General features: G+C 35.1%; 1 protein-coding gene across 1 annotated transcript in view; it reads right to left on the bottom strand.

Annotated features, from left to right (window-relative positions):
• Positions 1–17,264, bottom strand: part of PHF14 (PHD finger protein 14) — a 159,415-nt gene that overhangs the window by 25,694 nt on the left and 116,457 nt on the right. The window contains exon 18 of the mRNA XM_088160059.1: positions 6,124–6,237. Coding sequence (XP_088016185.1) covers positions 6,124–6,237 — 114 coding nt within the window. The remainder of the gene's footprint in view (positions 1–6,123; positions 6,238–17,264) is intronic.

Here is a 17,264-nt window from a genome sequence, read left to right as displayed (position 1 = left end):
AATTCAATTTTTTGGCTATTGGGGGAAAAAAACTCACAACAGTTATTTTCTACATTTTTAACACGCTTTAAAAATTTCTTTTAGAAATATAGATGAATGTCAGGCAATAAAGGAGAAAACTGTAGGGATTTTAATTGCATCTGCTTTGCTTATTACACAATAGATACTTTCATCATCTATATATAAAGTATCTTTTTGAAACCCTTTAAAATATGATTTCAAACCAATGAATGCCATTTTCTATTTGCCTTTAATTTCCTCTCAATAGTAAGTTCATCAGAGTGTAACAATTAACTAACTTAATTAAGCTAACTTAATTATGTTCTTTCATAGGTCAATATGTAGAGCTACTCAGATTAATAGCAGAGCTTGTAAAGTTAATCTTCTTGTATAATGCAAATGATGCCCAGTCATGTATTAAATACCTTCCTGAGTAACAGATGATATAGGACTGAATGTACTTTAAAGAAGGGCAGAGACTGTGAAAAGGTTAAATAAAGAAAAATGTCTTGGATTTGTGGAAATTTTGAACAGATCTAATTCATTTTTTTAAATTAATAATGTTCTTCTAAGAGGAACCCTCATTTCATAAGGCCATTCACAGCTTAAATATACATAAATAAATTTGGACTTCAAAAGCAGAACTGCATGATAGCATTTTCCAGCCATCTTGAGACCTTTATATTTAGTTATTAAGAAGATTACATAAAACAGTCATGTGAAGAGATTAGAGGGAAAATATGAATGCCTAACTCCAGAGCATTTACATGCTTAACTGTATTTCCCAGTTTATTTTACAGAGGAACCACTTCAGTAGTCAAAGGTATTATATTCCTTTTCTCAGTTCATTATTAATTCACTTTTAACATAGTTAGGCTCTAAGGCTCTTTAGGCATGTAGCTTACTACTTTTGTTCTGAAATATTAATGGGAACTACGGTAATAATAATAATTACTTTTAGAAGCATGAGAAGAAAAATCAAACAAATCTCTTGAATGTCAAATGATCTGAAAAGGTGACTCAACTCCCTTGTTTTGATAAATGAATCTGATGACTGGAAGACACACTCTGACAAGAAGAGTTGGATTATGGGCCAAATCACCCATAAGTAATTCCACAAGGAACCAAATATCAGTGTTTTCTACAACAAATCTGACTTAGGTCCAGAAAATATATGAAATGTTTTTCAATTCCAAGTCTGTAATCTGCTGCATCTCTTCTGCTGTCACACAGAGAAAACAAAGTGGAGGAGTGCAATAAACATTATGCAATAAACACCTTAGAGAATGTTTACTGTAAGGGAGCTTAAAGGAAAAGACCCAGAAGTATGAAAATCACCACTGCTCAGAAGCTTTAAAACCAGAAAAAAGTGCACTGGAGGGATCTATCCTATGAATACCAGGATATAGATGACACAGATGATTCAGTGTTTTCTTCTCTTTGTTAAAGTATGCCATTTAGTGTTTGTGGTGTTTTGTCTGTTTGCAGATCTCAGTATAGCAGCAGGTTCAGAGTACTAATTAACCCCTGTTCCAAAATCACATTCCAGTATCGCTACTGATATAAAGGGTAATTATTTACCTATGATACAAAATAATTAGTAAGTTATCACTTAAGCTTTTTCATCAGAAAACAGACTGTTAAGTCCATACAGTATGGACATGTACAATTATTTTTCTGAGAGGGGAAGTTCCTCTGAAGTTAAACAAAAAAAATTAGTGTTCAAGACCAAATATGAGTCTAATTCATCCTATATTGGTCACTTCATTTTTTTTAATTAACAATGGGTCACAAATAATGCATTTATAGCAACAACTGTCTGATACAAATTTTCTATTAAATGCATTCAAGCCAGCAGCTACACAGAATAGAGCGAATATACTATTAGGCCTACGAAATTTAGAAAAGAATGCACAGGCTTTTCACAAGCGTAAGCATAAGAGCTATGGATTTATACATATAGATAGATATACAAACATATTTTATCTAATATATTCTTATGTTCTTTAAGAGTGCAAATCATCTCTCTGCTTCTTGATGGTGCTTATTCTTCATGATGATTATTTTCTGAAATGAATTATGTCAGTGATGGAAATTCAGCTATTTAATAGACTAATAGCAGATGGAAAAAATTAGCACATGAGCATTACTACAAACTTTTCCATGGAATTACTTTCAACTAAATCATTTCAGAACATGTTACATCATACCTTGTTTAAAAAGTAAAAACCTCAGTGTAATAAAATACCCTAAGGATGGACTAGACACACTGCTGATGAAATTTATAGCTTTGGATTTAAAAAAAAACAAACATTTTTACTAACTTGAAATGCCAAAGGGACTTGTTGGGAAAGGTTTTATCCCAAGATCAAGGAAAAGGGGGATAAATCAAGAAACAAAAGACAATATTAGCCACCAACTGTATTAACAGAAATTAAGCAACATTTCCTTCGCTTGTATAGGAAACAATGCAGTTAAAACTGAGCTCTACAATCCTTTTAGGATGCTTGTACCATACTTACAACTAATGGCAAATGACTTTAAGTGTGTGACACATCTTCCTCTATCACACAAATCACTATACCTCAGCTGCACATTACATATGGAAAAATGTCTGTGTTCTATCCAGATAAACTGCAAGCACTGAATGTTTAATAGTTCAGAAACAGGTTAGTGGGTAACTATCTTAATCCTTCTTTAGCTAAGAACCACAACGATTTGCAAAGCTTTTATAGTTTGAATACAGCATCCAAAAAGCACCAGACACATAAGCTATTCATGTTCTTATGCTATGAACATATCACTTATATTTTATCCTAAAGTTCTCCATGCTTAATATGTGCTCTTTTTTTGTAGGGAAAGTAGGGGTTTGTTGGTTGTTGAATTCATTTTTCTATTTTCATTCTTATCTCTATCCAAGAGAAATGATAGGACAGCTTTTCCTTTGTATCTGTACTGTTCTGGCAAAGCAGACACTCAAAGATGAGCTCTGTTAGCCTCTAGGCTTACACGATTAAAACATGATTAATTAATTTGCCACAGGATTGGCAAAGGAAATTAATACACATAACTCATGTACTTCTATTTTACTTCTAATTAAACAAGAGAATATGCCTCTTATGAGACTCACATTTAAGGGAACTGTCAAAACTAGTATTTTCTTACTTAGATAACAAACTACTGACACCATCATTCCCCATGGATTCAAGTGCTGCTGATGAGAAATGGTGTCAAGACCAAGCCTACCCATCTTGCTCTTTAGACACATGAAAAAGGCAAAACAAAACTACTTCAGCAAAAAATCTTCAGTTTCTTCAGCATCTCTGTATATCCATCAAAAACTTACTTAAATATATGTACCAAATATGCTGCAACTGCCAGATCCAAAGTGAAGGTAACCACAGTAAACAGAATAAGGGTCATGAAAGCTGATACACCAGCCTTTCAACTTTATTGAACAATTGCGGTGTTATTCAAGCAAGTGTATTTGTACAATTAAAACATCTTAAAAGCTCTGCATCTTAAATAATCACAACATCCAGAGAATTTCCTTTCATCCACTCAGGGTAAAGAATGTGTAGTATCAGAGATAAAAGGGCATACTAACATAACAGTGATGTAGTTCTGAATTTTGAAAGGCTTGTGCGAAAAAGACCCTTTCTTAAGCAGCATTGTTGGAGAAAAACTGCTGAAAATATATTAACTGCTTGGAGCATCTAAGGAAATTGCACTGAAGTTGGGATGACACACACCTCTTCCCTTCCAAATGCACTGAATTCTTCTTTCAATGCCACTTTTCAATTCCAATTCTTAAAAAATCCCAAGAAATATATTCAATATTACACATTCTTATTTTAGGATGGACACTAATTAAAATTATTCAAGCATTCAAATCTAGCTTAGCTTTTATAGAGGCTTGCACAGCTTTTGGAAAGAGACAATAAAGTCTCTTTCTAACTTCAAAGTCACTTCAGTTGCTTTATAACACAAAAGGTTTCTGCATGTGAAATACACTGATGAATACACACATTTTCCTCCATCACTAACAGGTAATTCAGGACATCAACCACAACCTTCCACAAATTCCATAACCTTCTCAAATTTTCTCCACCTTCCTGAAACCCTTTGCTGTTAGCCACCTTGCCTTCTTTACTCTTTCCTCATATTTCTCTTTTCCACAGCTGCATTTGAGCTTTTCTTTAACAACCCCTGTCAATACTGATGGTTTGAATTCAGAGGAGACATAGATTACACAAATAATGCACCAGTAATCAATTCCAAATATTAACTCATACTATTAAGCAGATATTGAAAGATGTACCAGAAGACTTCAAACAAAATTAAAAATAAAAAATGCATTAGTTGAAGTCAAGCTCTACAAACACCTTTTGGACCTGTTTTTTAGGGTGTAATTCACAAATGTTTGTTTATTAGGCTGACTTACCCATGAGTAATTTAGATGGGTTGTTTCATGGTGGGTTCTGAATTTGGAAATTCAGCATATTGGTGTTCCCCTCTCAAGGTTCCCTGCAAATCCAACCACAAAACTCGTTCTGACTCACCTCACTCTCTTTTGTACAAACTGCAGTAAATTTGATTGGAGAAAGACTCATTCTCTTATCAAACACATGACCCCATATTCAGTAAAACAGCTTCAACATGAACTATTACTGAACTTCTTGTACAATCTGAAAGGTGTATTTCCATCTTTTGATTCTCTGAAGTTTCTTCTCCCATACAGCTTTTTATTCCTCAAAAGCAAAAGCTGTATACCCATTTTCCTCTTATTCACCTTTTGCTAGCTAACCATGTTTCTTCTGCAGCACTTTTCTGCTCTTTTTATTTTTAAACATTATCTGTGCTCTCCATTTTAATTTCTCCACTGGAGTGAGGTAAGTTTACAAGAGGCAGATCCCATGTCCCTCCACAGACCAGAGGTCCCTTTGGTACTCAAAAATACACAAAAAAGTATTACTAAAAGCTTATACTACTCTATCTCCAGGACCTTAGATGTGATAATCTGACTTTCTATCTTGGAATATGTAGTGCTATCCCAAAGAAAGTGAATCTACTTGATCTTATTCCAGGAGACACTCTTAAGAATTCTCCGGGCTTCATACTCTGGACCCTTCCTCTTCTTCAGACAAAATGACAAGAGAAATGAAGACCTTTATATAAAGGTTGCACTAAACTAATAAATAGCATTGTATTTCCTATGACTGGCACTTCATACTCTCCTTTGCTGTGAAAATTACAGTCAAAAGAAATCTCAGAAAAAACAGCAACAAAGGCTAGTCTTTATACCTGGTACTTGATGCATTTTTAACAGTAATAATACCAACTAAACTGTTTGAATAACCAAGATAAGGTGTTAATAAGGTTACTACGAAGGAAGGACTTAAGTCTCACAGGAAAGGTTAATTTAAGGATAACGTTTCTCTGGGAAGATGATTGCCACCATGAAATGAAGTTATGAGTCTGAATTCTACAGACAACCTCTCCTCCAGCTATAGTGACAGGGACACACAGCAGGGACAGAAACCACCAGAAGTCATTGGCTACCCTATGGAACTACCTTACAATCACCTTTGCTTACAACAAAAGGAAGTATGAACTTATGACCATACTACTTTTTTGAAACCAAGAGAACAAAGAAAGGCCCAATATCAGGAAGAGTCTTTCTTTCACACAAGCCAAAAGCCAGACATATTTGAATTTTGTGAAGGATGATAAAAGTTTGTAACTACCTATGTACCTATGTACAGATTTTATTTCTGACTACTCAGTGTAATAAGGTTGATTTAGACAGAATCTAACAGGGCTCCTGTTACTATCAGGGTGTGAAAGATAGGAACAAAAAAAACCCCAATAATTCCTAATTACTGACAATAAGGAACAGTATTTTTAAAGTAGCATATATATGGAATATACTTGTGGGTACCATTAATAATAGCCCTGAGTTTTACCTTAGTCTTGCATGCTGTTTACATGGGAGCATAAGACTGAGCTCTAGCTTTGAAAAGTCTCTGTTATTAGTAGTACAACACTAGGCATGAAAAACAGAGGCAAATGTGTATTCCCCAACAGTTAATCTTGGATAAAAATAGACACAGAATGTCCTACCTCTTCTGGACGTTTCTGTGCCACCGATACCAGCTCTTCAGAGCTACTTCTTGAGGTAGAGGGTACCACGTTACCTGGGGCCTCTGAGACCACCTCATTTGACGGCTCGGAGTCCTGAGGGCAACAGACACAAACAGACCCCTCAGCAGCGTGTTGATGTGGCACGCCAAGAAAATGAGACTTTTCAGAGGATCTGTGCTTTAAGCACAGAGAGAAATAAAAAATACTTGAGGTCTGAAACTCTACTCTTTTTATTCTGGGCAACTTCTTTTGCCCGAGTCAAAACCATCTGTCATATATTTTCTCTTGAGATAATAGTATTTTCTTCATTAGAGGATTTTAAGACTTATTAAGTAGTCACAGCATTTCAGAATTGCAAAGTTCTGAATAAGCATGGTTTTTTTACCCATACCTACCCCTGCTCCTGAACTGCAAGGAAGGGAATATTACATTTTGTCCACTTATGGCAGATGGATGCTTGTGAAAAACAGCTTGAACCATGCTAGAGCAACCCTCAATAAATGTATTTTACAAAGTCACTGCAAATCAATATAGCACACAACCTGGTAAAGTTAAAGAAGTTAGTAGAGTTTGCTGCCTTTTAGTAAATTTAACATTACAGCAAAATAAATAAAAATTCTTAAGTAATTTACATTCTATTTTCCAAATTGCCTGAATTTTGCCATGCAACATGACTAAATAATTCAAAATAAAAACCACTTGAATACCTTCACTGCCTCACACAGAGGTTTTGAAAACAGCAGAGACTGAGACATTTTAATGCAGAGAAGAAATCCATTAGTCAGTACAATCTCTACTGTGCTTGTGGTAATGCTCATTACAGAAGGTATTTCAGATGTCATTGCTTAGCAAGCAGAGTATGTGCTTTTGATATACCACTTTGTATATTCACTAATTGCAGGGAAATCAAGATTATACTTTTGGAAACTGCAAGCTGCAGAGCTCATTATTATGTTTTCAAACACAACAATCTGTAAAAAGTAAATTAAAATTTCATAATGATAATATTCATCAATTGCAGTTTAGCCCATTGCATGGAAAGGGAAAAAGTGAGCACTGGTCCAACAACCATTACTGTGTCACACAGAGAATCACATCTGGTGAGACCAGATACTGTAAAATAATTAACACATGGAAGGAGTTCCCAAAGACTATGAAGTGGAAAAAATACCTTCTGAGCTCAAATATTTTTAATAAAGCTTTTTTACACCTTTCTCATTGCATCACCTTTCTGTGACTTAGAAAAAGGATACACTGGACCATTTTGTCACATGCCACTTTAAAATTCATGTTCCTAATGGTATGAGGAAGACATTTTAGGAAAAAAACAGCTTTCAGAAAAAAATATCTTTTAGTGAAGACTAAAGAATACCATCAAATAAAATGTTAACAGTAAAGTCCAGCTGCCATTGCACTGAACTGTTTTATGGGCATAATGCTGGATCTGTGGAACAAAAGAAAAAATGAGGTATCTTGGAAGAATATCAGCCAAATAGAGTGAGCTGCGAGGAGAAACATCTCTAGAATTCTGTTAAAAAATGTCTGATTTTCCCCATGCTATATATGCCATCAAAAGGAACTTTGCATCATGTCATCATGTTCATCCTGACAGCTCACTGGTTTTCCTGAACCTGCACAGGCAAACACCCTCTCTCTCAAAGGCCACCTCAGTTTGGTTCCAGTGAACTATGACGATGAGAATTTTTCTTCTTGACCCAATTACCCATGAGCTAACTCTGAATATAGAACAGCACTGTTTTCTCCTTGAGAAAGTTAAATCAATGCCATGCAATTTATCAGCTCAATATGTTTCCAGAAGCTTTTCTGTGCTTCTTACAAAAACAGAAGTAACAAACACATCTGCTGGAAGAAAATTATATACTTGTCTGAATCCATTGGTTCAGTGATTTCTCTCCATGAATTTTGCTTCTATTTTGTGCCTGAACAAGCTTTTGTTATGCTGTTATTACCTGTGGCCAGATAATGGTAGCAACCATTTTCAGTTACTTGTTTTTTTAAAGTAACAAACAGTGTTTTTCAAAAATTATCTGAGCAACTGCAATTTAGTAAGCTTACATTCCTGTTACATTCCTTTGTCTCAGCAGGTCCATGGATTCTTTTTTCTATCAAATCTTGAGCATCTTCTTCTCCAGCAGCTTGGCCACCCTTCTCCTAAGAACCAGCTGGCTAATTTAATCCTTCTATTTTTAGAGAGATGGATGGAAATCTAATTTACTTTATTATTCAGAAACCAATCCAAGCAAATATGCCTCCCTTTCCAATTGCACTGGTTTTATTATCTCTTTTCACATTGTTAGTTGGTCAGGCCATGGTGCTAATAGCGCCAAGATCCTGGGTTCAATCCCAGTATGGGCCACTGACTTACATGAGCTGCACTTGATGATCCTCGTGGGTCCCTTCCAATCCAGACTATTCTGTGATCTAAATATGTAACACAGGCAATCTATGTTGTTCTGAACTAGTTTGGCAACATGTGAAATACAGCTTTCAGAAACAGACATATTCAGTAAGTGGAATGAGATCCTTTCATGGATGGTACCGCAATAAAAATGCTGCAAGGTGCAAATGAGAACTTTTACTGGAGCTGCTTCCAGGTGTGCCATAAGCTTGTGGCCAAGTGAGCAACAGTTCTGGTTGGTAATCCTGGTACTTTTACTTGTACTCTGGCAAGTAAAACAACCTGAAAAAGTATTAGCATCATTTGCACTTTTAAAGGAAAGGCAAAAAACTGTACCGCTAATCTGAATCAGTATTTTTACCAAAGAGGTGTTAAAAGGAAAAAGGTACTTCAAAAATGATTGAAATTTATTGTCCTAAAGTCACTTTATTATTTTTTCAGGGTCCTGCATGACGAAAACAATAACAATAGCATTATCACTGATCTGTCAGCCTCAGCTGTAGCAGTGATGGACATGGTGGTTTATGGATGTATAATTAACACAGTAACTATTTTGGTACATTTCTTTTCTGGTGTTTAAGCCCTTCCCACTTCATTAAATTATTAATGTACTTTCTAAACTACACAGGAAAAATCACAAATCTCCATTTTCAAGTCAGACAGATCAACACATAGCTCTATAATAGATCACAGTATTTAGTTATATTAATTAATAAATTATGGGGGAAAGCCACTAAATGGTACTTCCAGCTTCCTTAAAATGTAGAAATACTTTGTGAAAATATAAGTGCACCATAAACAAAGAAATTCCAAATGCTCGGTGATAATTTTTTTTCCTGAAAAAATGCATATTTTGATCAAAGCTCCTTAGAACATGAACCTTCTTGGATTTACAAAACCTTGAAGAGGCAACATGAAATGTGTAGACATTCTGCTATGTTTATGCGAGAAAGATAGCCCTGCTTTTAACTATGGCTCTTTTCTGACCTAAATGTTCATGTAGTTTAAGATACCACAACTGCATAGGCTTGATCAATCTCTTTTCTGCAAAAAATCATATTTTAATTATATGTTGACACAAATACATCACAAATCAGATATTCTAGTCCTGGCATGGAATCTGCTTACTAGTTTTTGCAGTATTTACCCTACAGGAGCACACATTGTGCTTTTAGTTTTGTCCTTTTCTGTGCAGAAGGAACACTGACACAGTATGCTGAAAAATCAATAGTGCATACAGAACAGATGTGGATTTCATTTCCAAGTAACATGAAAGTGATAGATTTCAAAGAGAAATGTTTAAGTTTTGTGCTATGCTGATGTTGTGGCTTAATTTAAGAATTTCACTATTCTCACATTTTGCTTTTCAAAAACCAGACCTTTACTTCAAGATTGAGACACATATACAAGTATGCATGGTATACGTAATTAGGATACAGACATATATATATATATATATATAAATATATATATATATACACAGGCATGGGTAGTCTGTACATACATATACAGGCAAAGCACACAGTGAACATCATGGCACTAAAATGCTGTATTTACCAATCTATGTTACTGTCAGCAAAGATACTGACTTAACAAAATAGAAACCCAACATTATTTCTTATTTTAAAGAAAATGTATATTTTTGTATTTTTATGCAGAAAATGTATTTTCTATGCAGAAAATACCTTCCTAAAAAAAAAAGAATTTCCATTTGAAACATGACAATGGAAAAATTGTGTCAGCCACAGTGACACAGTGTTCATACCAGTCTAAAAGCCACTACTTTTTCTGCTATTGCTTCTTTAGAACAAAACTAAAAAAGGATTGAAACAAATCCTTTATAAATGATTTCAAGCTGACAAGTTTGAATATATTATGTTAACTCTGCATCGTTTTTCATATATCATCCTTTACCTTGGTCCAGTTGAGAAACACACAAGTCATAAATTAGCTTTAAACAAGTTTTGAATCAGCCTGGAACTAGTTTTCAAATTAAAGAGCCGTCAGTATATTACATCGTACTGTCATTTTATTACCCCAATCAATTCTGTGTGGCCTGAGGTAGAAAGAAAATGGATGCTGTCTTCATTTGCAAAGGGTTTATCTCTCACACCAGGCTGTGAAAACATGACTGCAGTAATGAATTGGACGCCAAAGTTACTAACAAAGACTTCTAACAGTAACAAAGTAGAAATATTTGTCCCCCTTTAGACTTACAAAAGTGGGGGGGGGGGGGGGAAAGGCCTTTCTGAAACATGAAGACAGCTTCTTACAGTTGAAGCACTGTGGGATGAAATTAGCACATTTTTATTGAAGTGCTAAAGTGCTCATAGCCTCACAGAGTGTCATTTCTAGTGCTGCACAGAAAAAGCCTTCCTGGGTCAGACACACAGTGCCTCTCCAGCCCAGACCACAGAACATCCCTCCAGCAGCTGAGCAGCCACTCCTACTGTTCTTATTCTTACACCCCAGGGGCACACTTTGAAAGTATTCCCAACATCTTAGCCAGAATTTCGGAAAATCTGCTGCAGACAAGATATCTGTAGCTCTCCACAGTTCAAAGGTGGCCAAAGTAAAACCCCAGGGAGAAATGTACAGTTTATCTCGATCTATTCACATGCAAGATCAATCACCTTGCCGTTCCTCAGACTTTACCCTGTGTTAGTTAATGAAGCAAGAATATGGGCTTTAAACTTTTAAGTCATGCTCCACAGTTATAAAATTTCCCTTTGTCTTTTATTATGCCTTTGTCATTCTCTTCATGCTGCTTTTATTCAACATCTGACAATCTCCTCTCTTCTTCTGCCCTCTCCAAAGATAGGAAATTACAAATGCAACCTCTAACATTCATGTGCTAACCTCCTATGCTTCCAGTCACAGAGGGAACACTGTTGTTATGTCCTTGGCTATTTTTTCTCTCTCTGGAGAAGGGGACGATGACTTCTATGTTTATACACTGTTAAGGCAACAAGGTCTCTTTCTCAGCTCACTCTGAAACCTCCTCAGTTCAAGTAATAATCTTAACTATCTCTAATACCTCTGCCTTCTTTTAAAAACAGAAACAAAACAAATACCTTTTATAATTTTCTGTTTTCCAAATATAGAAATTAAATTACATTCTTAGCCTCACACTAGTTTTGCTTTTTTTTCCAAACACCTTGTACAATATGAAGGAATTAAGAAGGGTACAAGTTTATAATAAATACCCACCCATTAAAATTTATTATCCCTTTATCTTCCAATAAACTACAGTACTGACAAAGTATACTTGCATCTTTGAAATCTACCCAGCTTTCCAAGTGCACAAGGTGAATTCCCACCTTAACTTGTTGTTTTAAAATAAGCATGCTACTATTGTTAGTATTTTACTAGGAGTGTTTGATTAAACGATGAAAGGAAACAGGGTCATCTGTTTTATCTGGATGCCTTCTTCAACAGAAAAAAAATATTTACATATATTTAAAGCTAGAAAGGGCACTCTCAAAAATGTTTTTCATTTCTATTCTTCTAACTTTATCATATGGAAATAGAAACAGAAAACAGAAGAACATTTTACTATTTGAAGGTATTATCATTCACTGACCTCTGGAGCCTGAATTAGTTTCCCCCTTCTAGCTCACATATTTTCTACATTTCCATTACTCAGTGTACTAATCCTACCTCTCTTGGGACTGAATTCTCCACCTTCTCAATCAAAGTCTCCTGGATTATTGTATTTCCCTTTTATTTTCTCACCATTCACTATTTCCCAACATTCAAAAGTTATTCTTTTAGCTACCCTTTCAATAGCTGCCTTTTCTGACACCAGAATTCTTTGAACTGTATTGAAAATCATCTCTTAAAACGCTGCAATTAATAAAACCACATTAGAATACAAATAAAAGGGAATTAAACTTCTAATTATAGTCACTCAAAACACTAAACTCATCCACTATGTATAAAATAAGGAATACAACTTCTCTGTTACTGCCATGGATTAAAACTACCGATCACAGACATAGTACGGCTTACGCTATTGGCAAAAATTTCTGTATGAACATGTATATCATCAGCAGGAGCTTTTAGAATCTCTTCACTAAAGATTCCTTTAGAATCTTTTCACTAAAGGGAAAAACCCAATATCTATCCTTTTTGTGCATGTGTGTGTGTGTGTTAAATGTCCTACGTCTTGCATGATTTGGTAATTATCTGGTGTACCAGAGCAACAGATGTTATATTAGTATCTTTTGCAGGATATTAATATACTGGCAAGACTGCTGTAGTATGCTATTATCAGTGCTTGTAAGAGTAATTCAGTACTTTCTTCCTTTTTTGTCCACACTGCTTTCTTCCTGTGTATTGTTCTGCTAGGTTTTTTGTATTGTGAATTAGGTTATAGGCAGATACTATAGCCTAAAATGTTATTTTTGTCCTCCTTTTATACTTTACAGAGTTTATAGACGTTATTTTTTTTAGTTCAAAAAGCTTTTTATGACAGAAAACACAATTTATTACAGCTAGATCAGGATATTTCATTTTCCCTGTGCCTGTTTGGTACAGCTCTGATCTCTCCAATTCTTTTTTCCACCATCCAAAAACATCCCCAAATCCAAACCTCAGGAGCTGCAAGACAAATTCTCAAGCACAGCACAAACATCTAGAGCCACAGTAAGGGTGGACTGATTTTGCTGCTGCTGTCTCTCACACAGCTGATGTGCAGTTCATGCACTATAGATCTATGTAATAATAATCTGGTACTCTGGTACATGTTTACTCTGTAGCTGCATGCACTGTTAGATTTGCAGTTATTGTTAGTACTGCAATTATTGACTTCAACATATTTACAAAATATTTACATGGGCACCTTACACCCAACATTTAAAACAAGACTTTCTAAACAACAGATGTACAAAGTCATCTGGTATCCTTCTGGAGGGCAGTGCTGCAGCTACAATAGCTCCATTAGTAAAGCTACATGTGGGGTTGCAGTTGTCTCCTTCCCTAAGCAAAGTTTTATTCCTTCAGAAATGATCAGGGGCACAGCATCCATTCATATAGTCTCTCTAGAAGAAAGTTTTACTCAGCTGCATTTCTCTTCAAGCCATGTTTAAAATGCTCCAAACTGTCTGTGTTTTTGGATTACTGAGGCAATGACAACTTGGGAGTAAGGTACAATAGCAAACTTACTTTCATTTCTTTGGGTCAAGCTGCACATCTGCACTATTTATAGTCAAAATACTTTCCTTTAGTCCACTTCAGCAGCTTGGAAGAAAGCACAGACAAAATTTGCTCACAGTATTTGGCTAATTCTTAACTTGAATGAGAAGACTGAACACTTGAGAAGATCTTTGCTCCAAAAAGCAGCTGCTTTATTCTAACAAAAATAGAATGTAGCTCAGAAAAAGCTTTCTTTCAAGCACACAATCTTCAGATATTATGCATCAGCATGCAGAGTGTGTCTGTCAGATGTTGGAACAAAGCTTTAAATTGTATCATCTAACTTAATTCTCAAGACAGGGTCAGCACATTCATAGGGTTGTGGGGTTTTTTTTTCATCTTTGAGTAGTCCTTTAAGTAATATTTATTTAGCTCCTTATATCTTCTTCAGCACTGATTCTCGCTTTTCAACTCCTTGAAGTCCAGATTTTCCCAACATAATGCAAAACAGGGTTATATTAAAATGTGTGATCACCAAAAGAATCACAAAATTGTCAAAGTCTACTTTTTAAATCAAGACTTGTTTTCATCATTTCCCCTTTCCAGAATTTTCTTCCAGTAACAAGATGAAATCGAAAAAGAAAGGGAATAGAACAGAAATGAATAGAAAATAAAGGGATTGCTCAGTACATCCTTTTTTGCAGTCTAAGTTTATTACATAAATTTTTTAGCTCTCTAAATTAACTTTACATGCAACCCACCTGCTTTTTCAGAGGTTTTCTATAGGCACTCTACATTCTCCAGGGTAAAGTTCTCAAGTGTGTCCTCCAAATCTTCCTTTGCACTTTGCTGCAATCCTATTTCTTAATTCACCCCATTCTCCCCTGTAAGAGTTTCTGTGTACTTTCCAAGTGAAATTTTCTCATTCTTATGAATGTGTGTGCTTACAGCTCTGCTTTTATGCCAAGGGCGCTTCTTGCAGTCCCATTGTTTTTGCCATCATGCTTTTATAGCTCCAGCTCTTCCTATCCCTCTCTCTCCTTAAAAACCACCATCATTTATTTTCAACTGATAAAGCAGAGAAGTAAAACATTAATTCAAATCTATAAAAACATTTTTAAAGAATGAACAAACAGTAGCTTTCTATAAAAAGCTTTCTATAAAAATGTTTCCTACACACACTGAGATCTCTCTAGTATCTGAATGTGCCAAATTCGAAAAAAAGTATCTTTTATATCCTTTAAGAAGCTTCAAACAAATGTCAGGAACACTTGATTTATTTATTCATGCTAGTCACTACAATAATTAAAGAAGACTTCCATTTAACTTTATATTAGTAAACAGAGATATATATACTCTTATTAATTAAAGTAGCCAGCTAAAACATTAGGATATTTTATGCTGGCACACTGAGCTGCACTGACAACGGGATGTTTACTAAAAAAGGGAATGAACACCCAGTTGACACAGTTTAAGATGTGACATTAATCAGCCATCTTTTGCTGAGCTCATAGGAACTGAAAGGTTACAACTACTGCTGCAGCTTTAAAACACCTTCATAAAGGCCTGGAAATTCCTTTTTCTTCCCTAATTAAGAACACTGCAAATGATACATGAGATTATGAGGCTAAATTTACACAAAATGTCAACTTTACTGCCTCATTCCCAGAAGCATATTTGTATTTTCCCTGTGGTGTTTCCTTTGTTGAGATTACTTCTACCAGACAAAATTCCTTTTTATTTTTCTCATCTGTACTAGGAAACATACAGCAAGTCTCTTACTCTTAAATATGGTTCCTTAACACTGTAGATCAGATGCTTTCAGTTAAAAGCAGATAGTGCTTATACAAATGATAAAAATTGACTCTCTAGCAATATAGATCTGTGTATTAATTTTTAGGCTTTTGATCTTGAGACTAGTAATACAAGATTTCCACATATTATCAAAATAGGAATAAAACAACTCTTTCAGTAGCTGAAACTGAAACACAAATATACCTTCGATACAGTAAAGGTAAGAGTCACTCCAGAACAGGAAACTGTGGTGTGACAGGAGCAGCTCTTTAGAACAGAGCAGCTGGTGTTGGGGACCAGCCAGATACAGAGCACGTATTTCAAAGATAACCTTAGTTTGGTCATGAAGACAGCATGCCCATTAGCAGTCAGAATACATCCTAGGCTTTAGTGCCCCTTGACAGAAATTCACTTTGCACACTCCTAAGATCACTCCATAATATGAACCAAAGCAGAGCTACTGGCAGCAACTGGGTGATTCTTTTAGAAAATGCATTTCCAACCTTAAGCAAAATGCTAAGGTACATTAGCAAAACCTCAGATAAAATCCATCAAAATCAGCATACCAAAATGAAGACCCTTTTATGCAGTAACAAGATTTTCCAAAAATAACAGGGTATTTGAAGTATCAGCTTTATTCGGAGTTCAGCAGTGTTATCCTAGATCATCAACAGTCCCCCTTCCTCCTCCTGAGATTCACTGGAAGCTCTTTGGGGTTTAAGAACTGTCCCTACCTTTTTCCATTTTAATTCTTCCCAAATTAAAAGGAAAAAAAAAAAACAACACAACAAAAAAAACCCCACAACAACAACGTAAGACAGACAGACATACTTTATGCCTTATTTTCAGACAATGGTTTGACTGTTGTCCTGAATTAACTTGTGAACACATTCCATATCATAGGTAAGATTTCAGTTTGCATCCCTCTTCCTCTTAAGAGGGTTCAAAATAATATTCCCAAGAGAATGCATAAACCATTTAACTATTCTTTAGCTGAAGCAGGTCATTTTGCATGGAGGGATGAGTCAGTGGGTAAAATTATTCATTGTCTATTAGCCAGTGTATATATTGTCTTCTATTTTACTATTTTTATGTAAAGGAACTTTTTAGTCTCTATCTATGCTATGTCCAAAAAGCACATAAAAAAGAACAGGTCGATAGCTCATTTAGTGAGAGAATTATTAACAGATTAATAGACCACAGCTCCTAAATCTCAATCTTTTTGTATTTTCTCATAATTGCCTTTAAATTTTAAGATTATTGAAGTTATCATTACATGAAAACAGACATGTTAAAGATCTTCAAGAAGTGCTTACCACCAGCAAGTTATGAAACAAAGTATTTAGAACATCATTGTGTTCTGAAATCCTGTCTTGTGCAATACATTTAACTTAAGAAGTGGAGAGATTACACAGTAGGAGAACATGGTAGGGCAAATGCATATTCATGTGATACAAAATATGTTTGTAAATATTACTCCCTCGTATGTATCCTTATTTATTGCATTGGACTGGTTACAGATTTAATATTCATTATGTCAATAGCTGTATCAATCTGCTGACACCCTTCTATTTCCAAAAATAAGTATGTGATGTGATTAACTCACTCGAAGTACACTTGTGGGCACCTTCCGTAAATATTATCTTGCTATTTTATTTCCTTTTTGACACTTTTCTTTGGCTATTTATATCACATCTGAAAGGATACCATCTGCCCTTCAATCTTCATGAGATTAGTAGCTAGAAAAAAATCTTGATATTTACAGATTCCA

Source organism: Sturnus vulgaris, chromosome 1 (genome assembly GCF_052056855.1).
Source record: "Sturnus vulgaris isolate bStuVul1 chromosome 1, bStuVul1.hap1, whole genome shotgun sequence".
Lineage (NCBI taxonomy): Eukaryota > Metazoa > Chordata > Aves > Passeriformes > Sturnidae > Sturnus > Sturnus vulgaris.
Note: the sequence above shows the minus strand (reverse complement) of the source record. Positions and strands in the feature narration are given on the sequence as shown.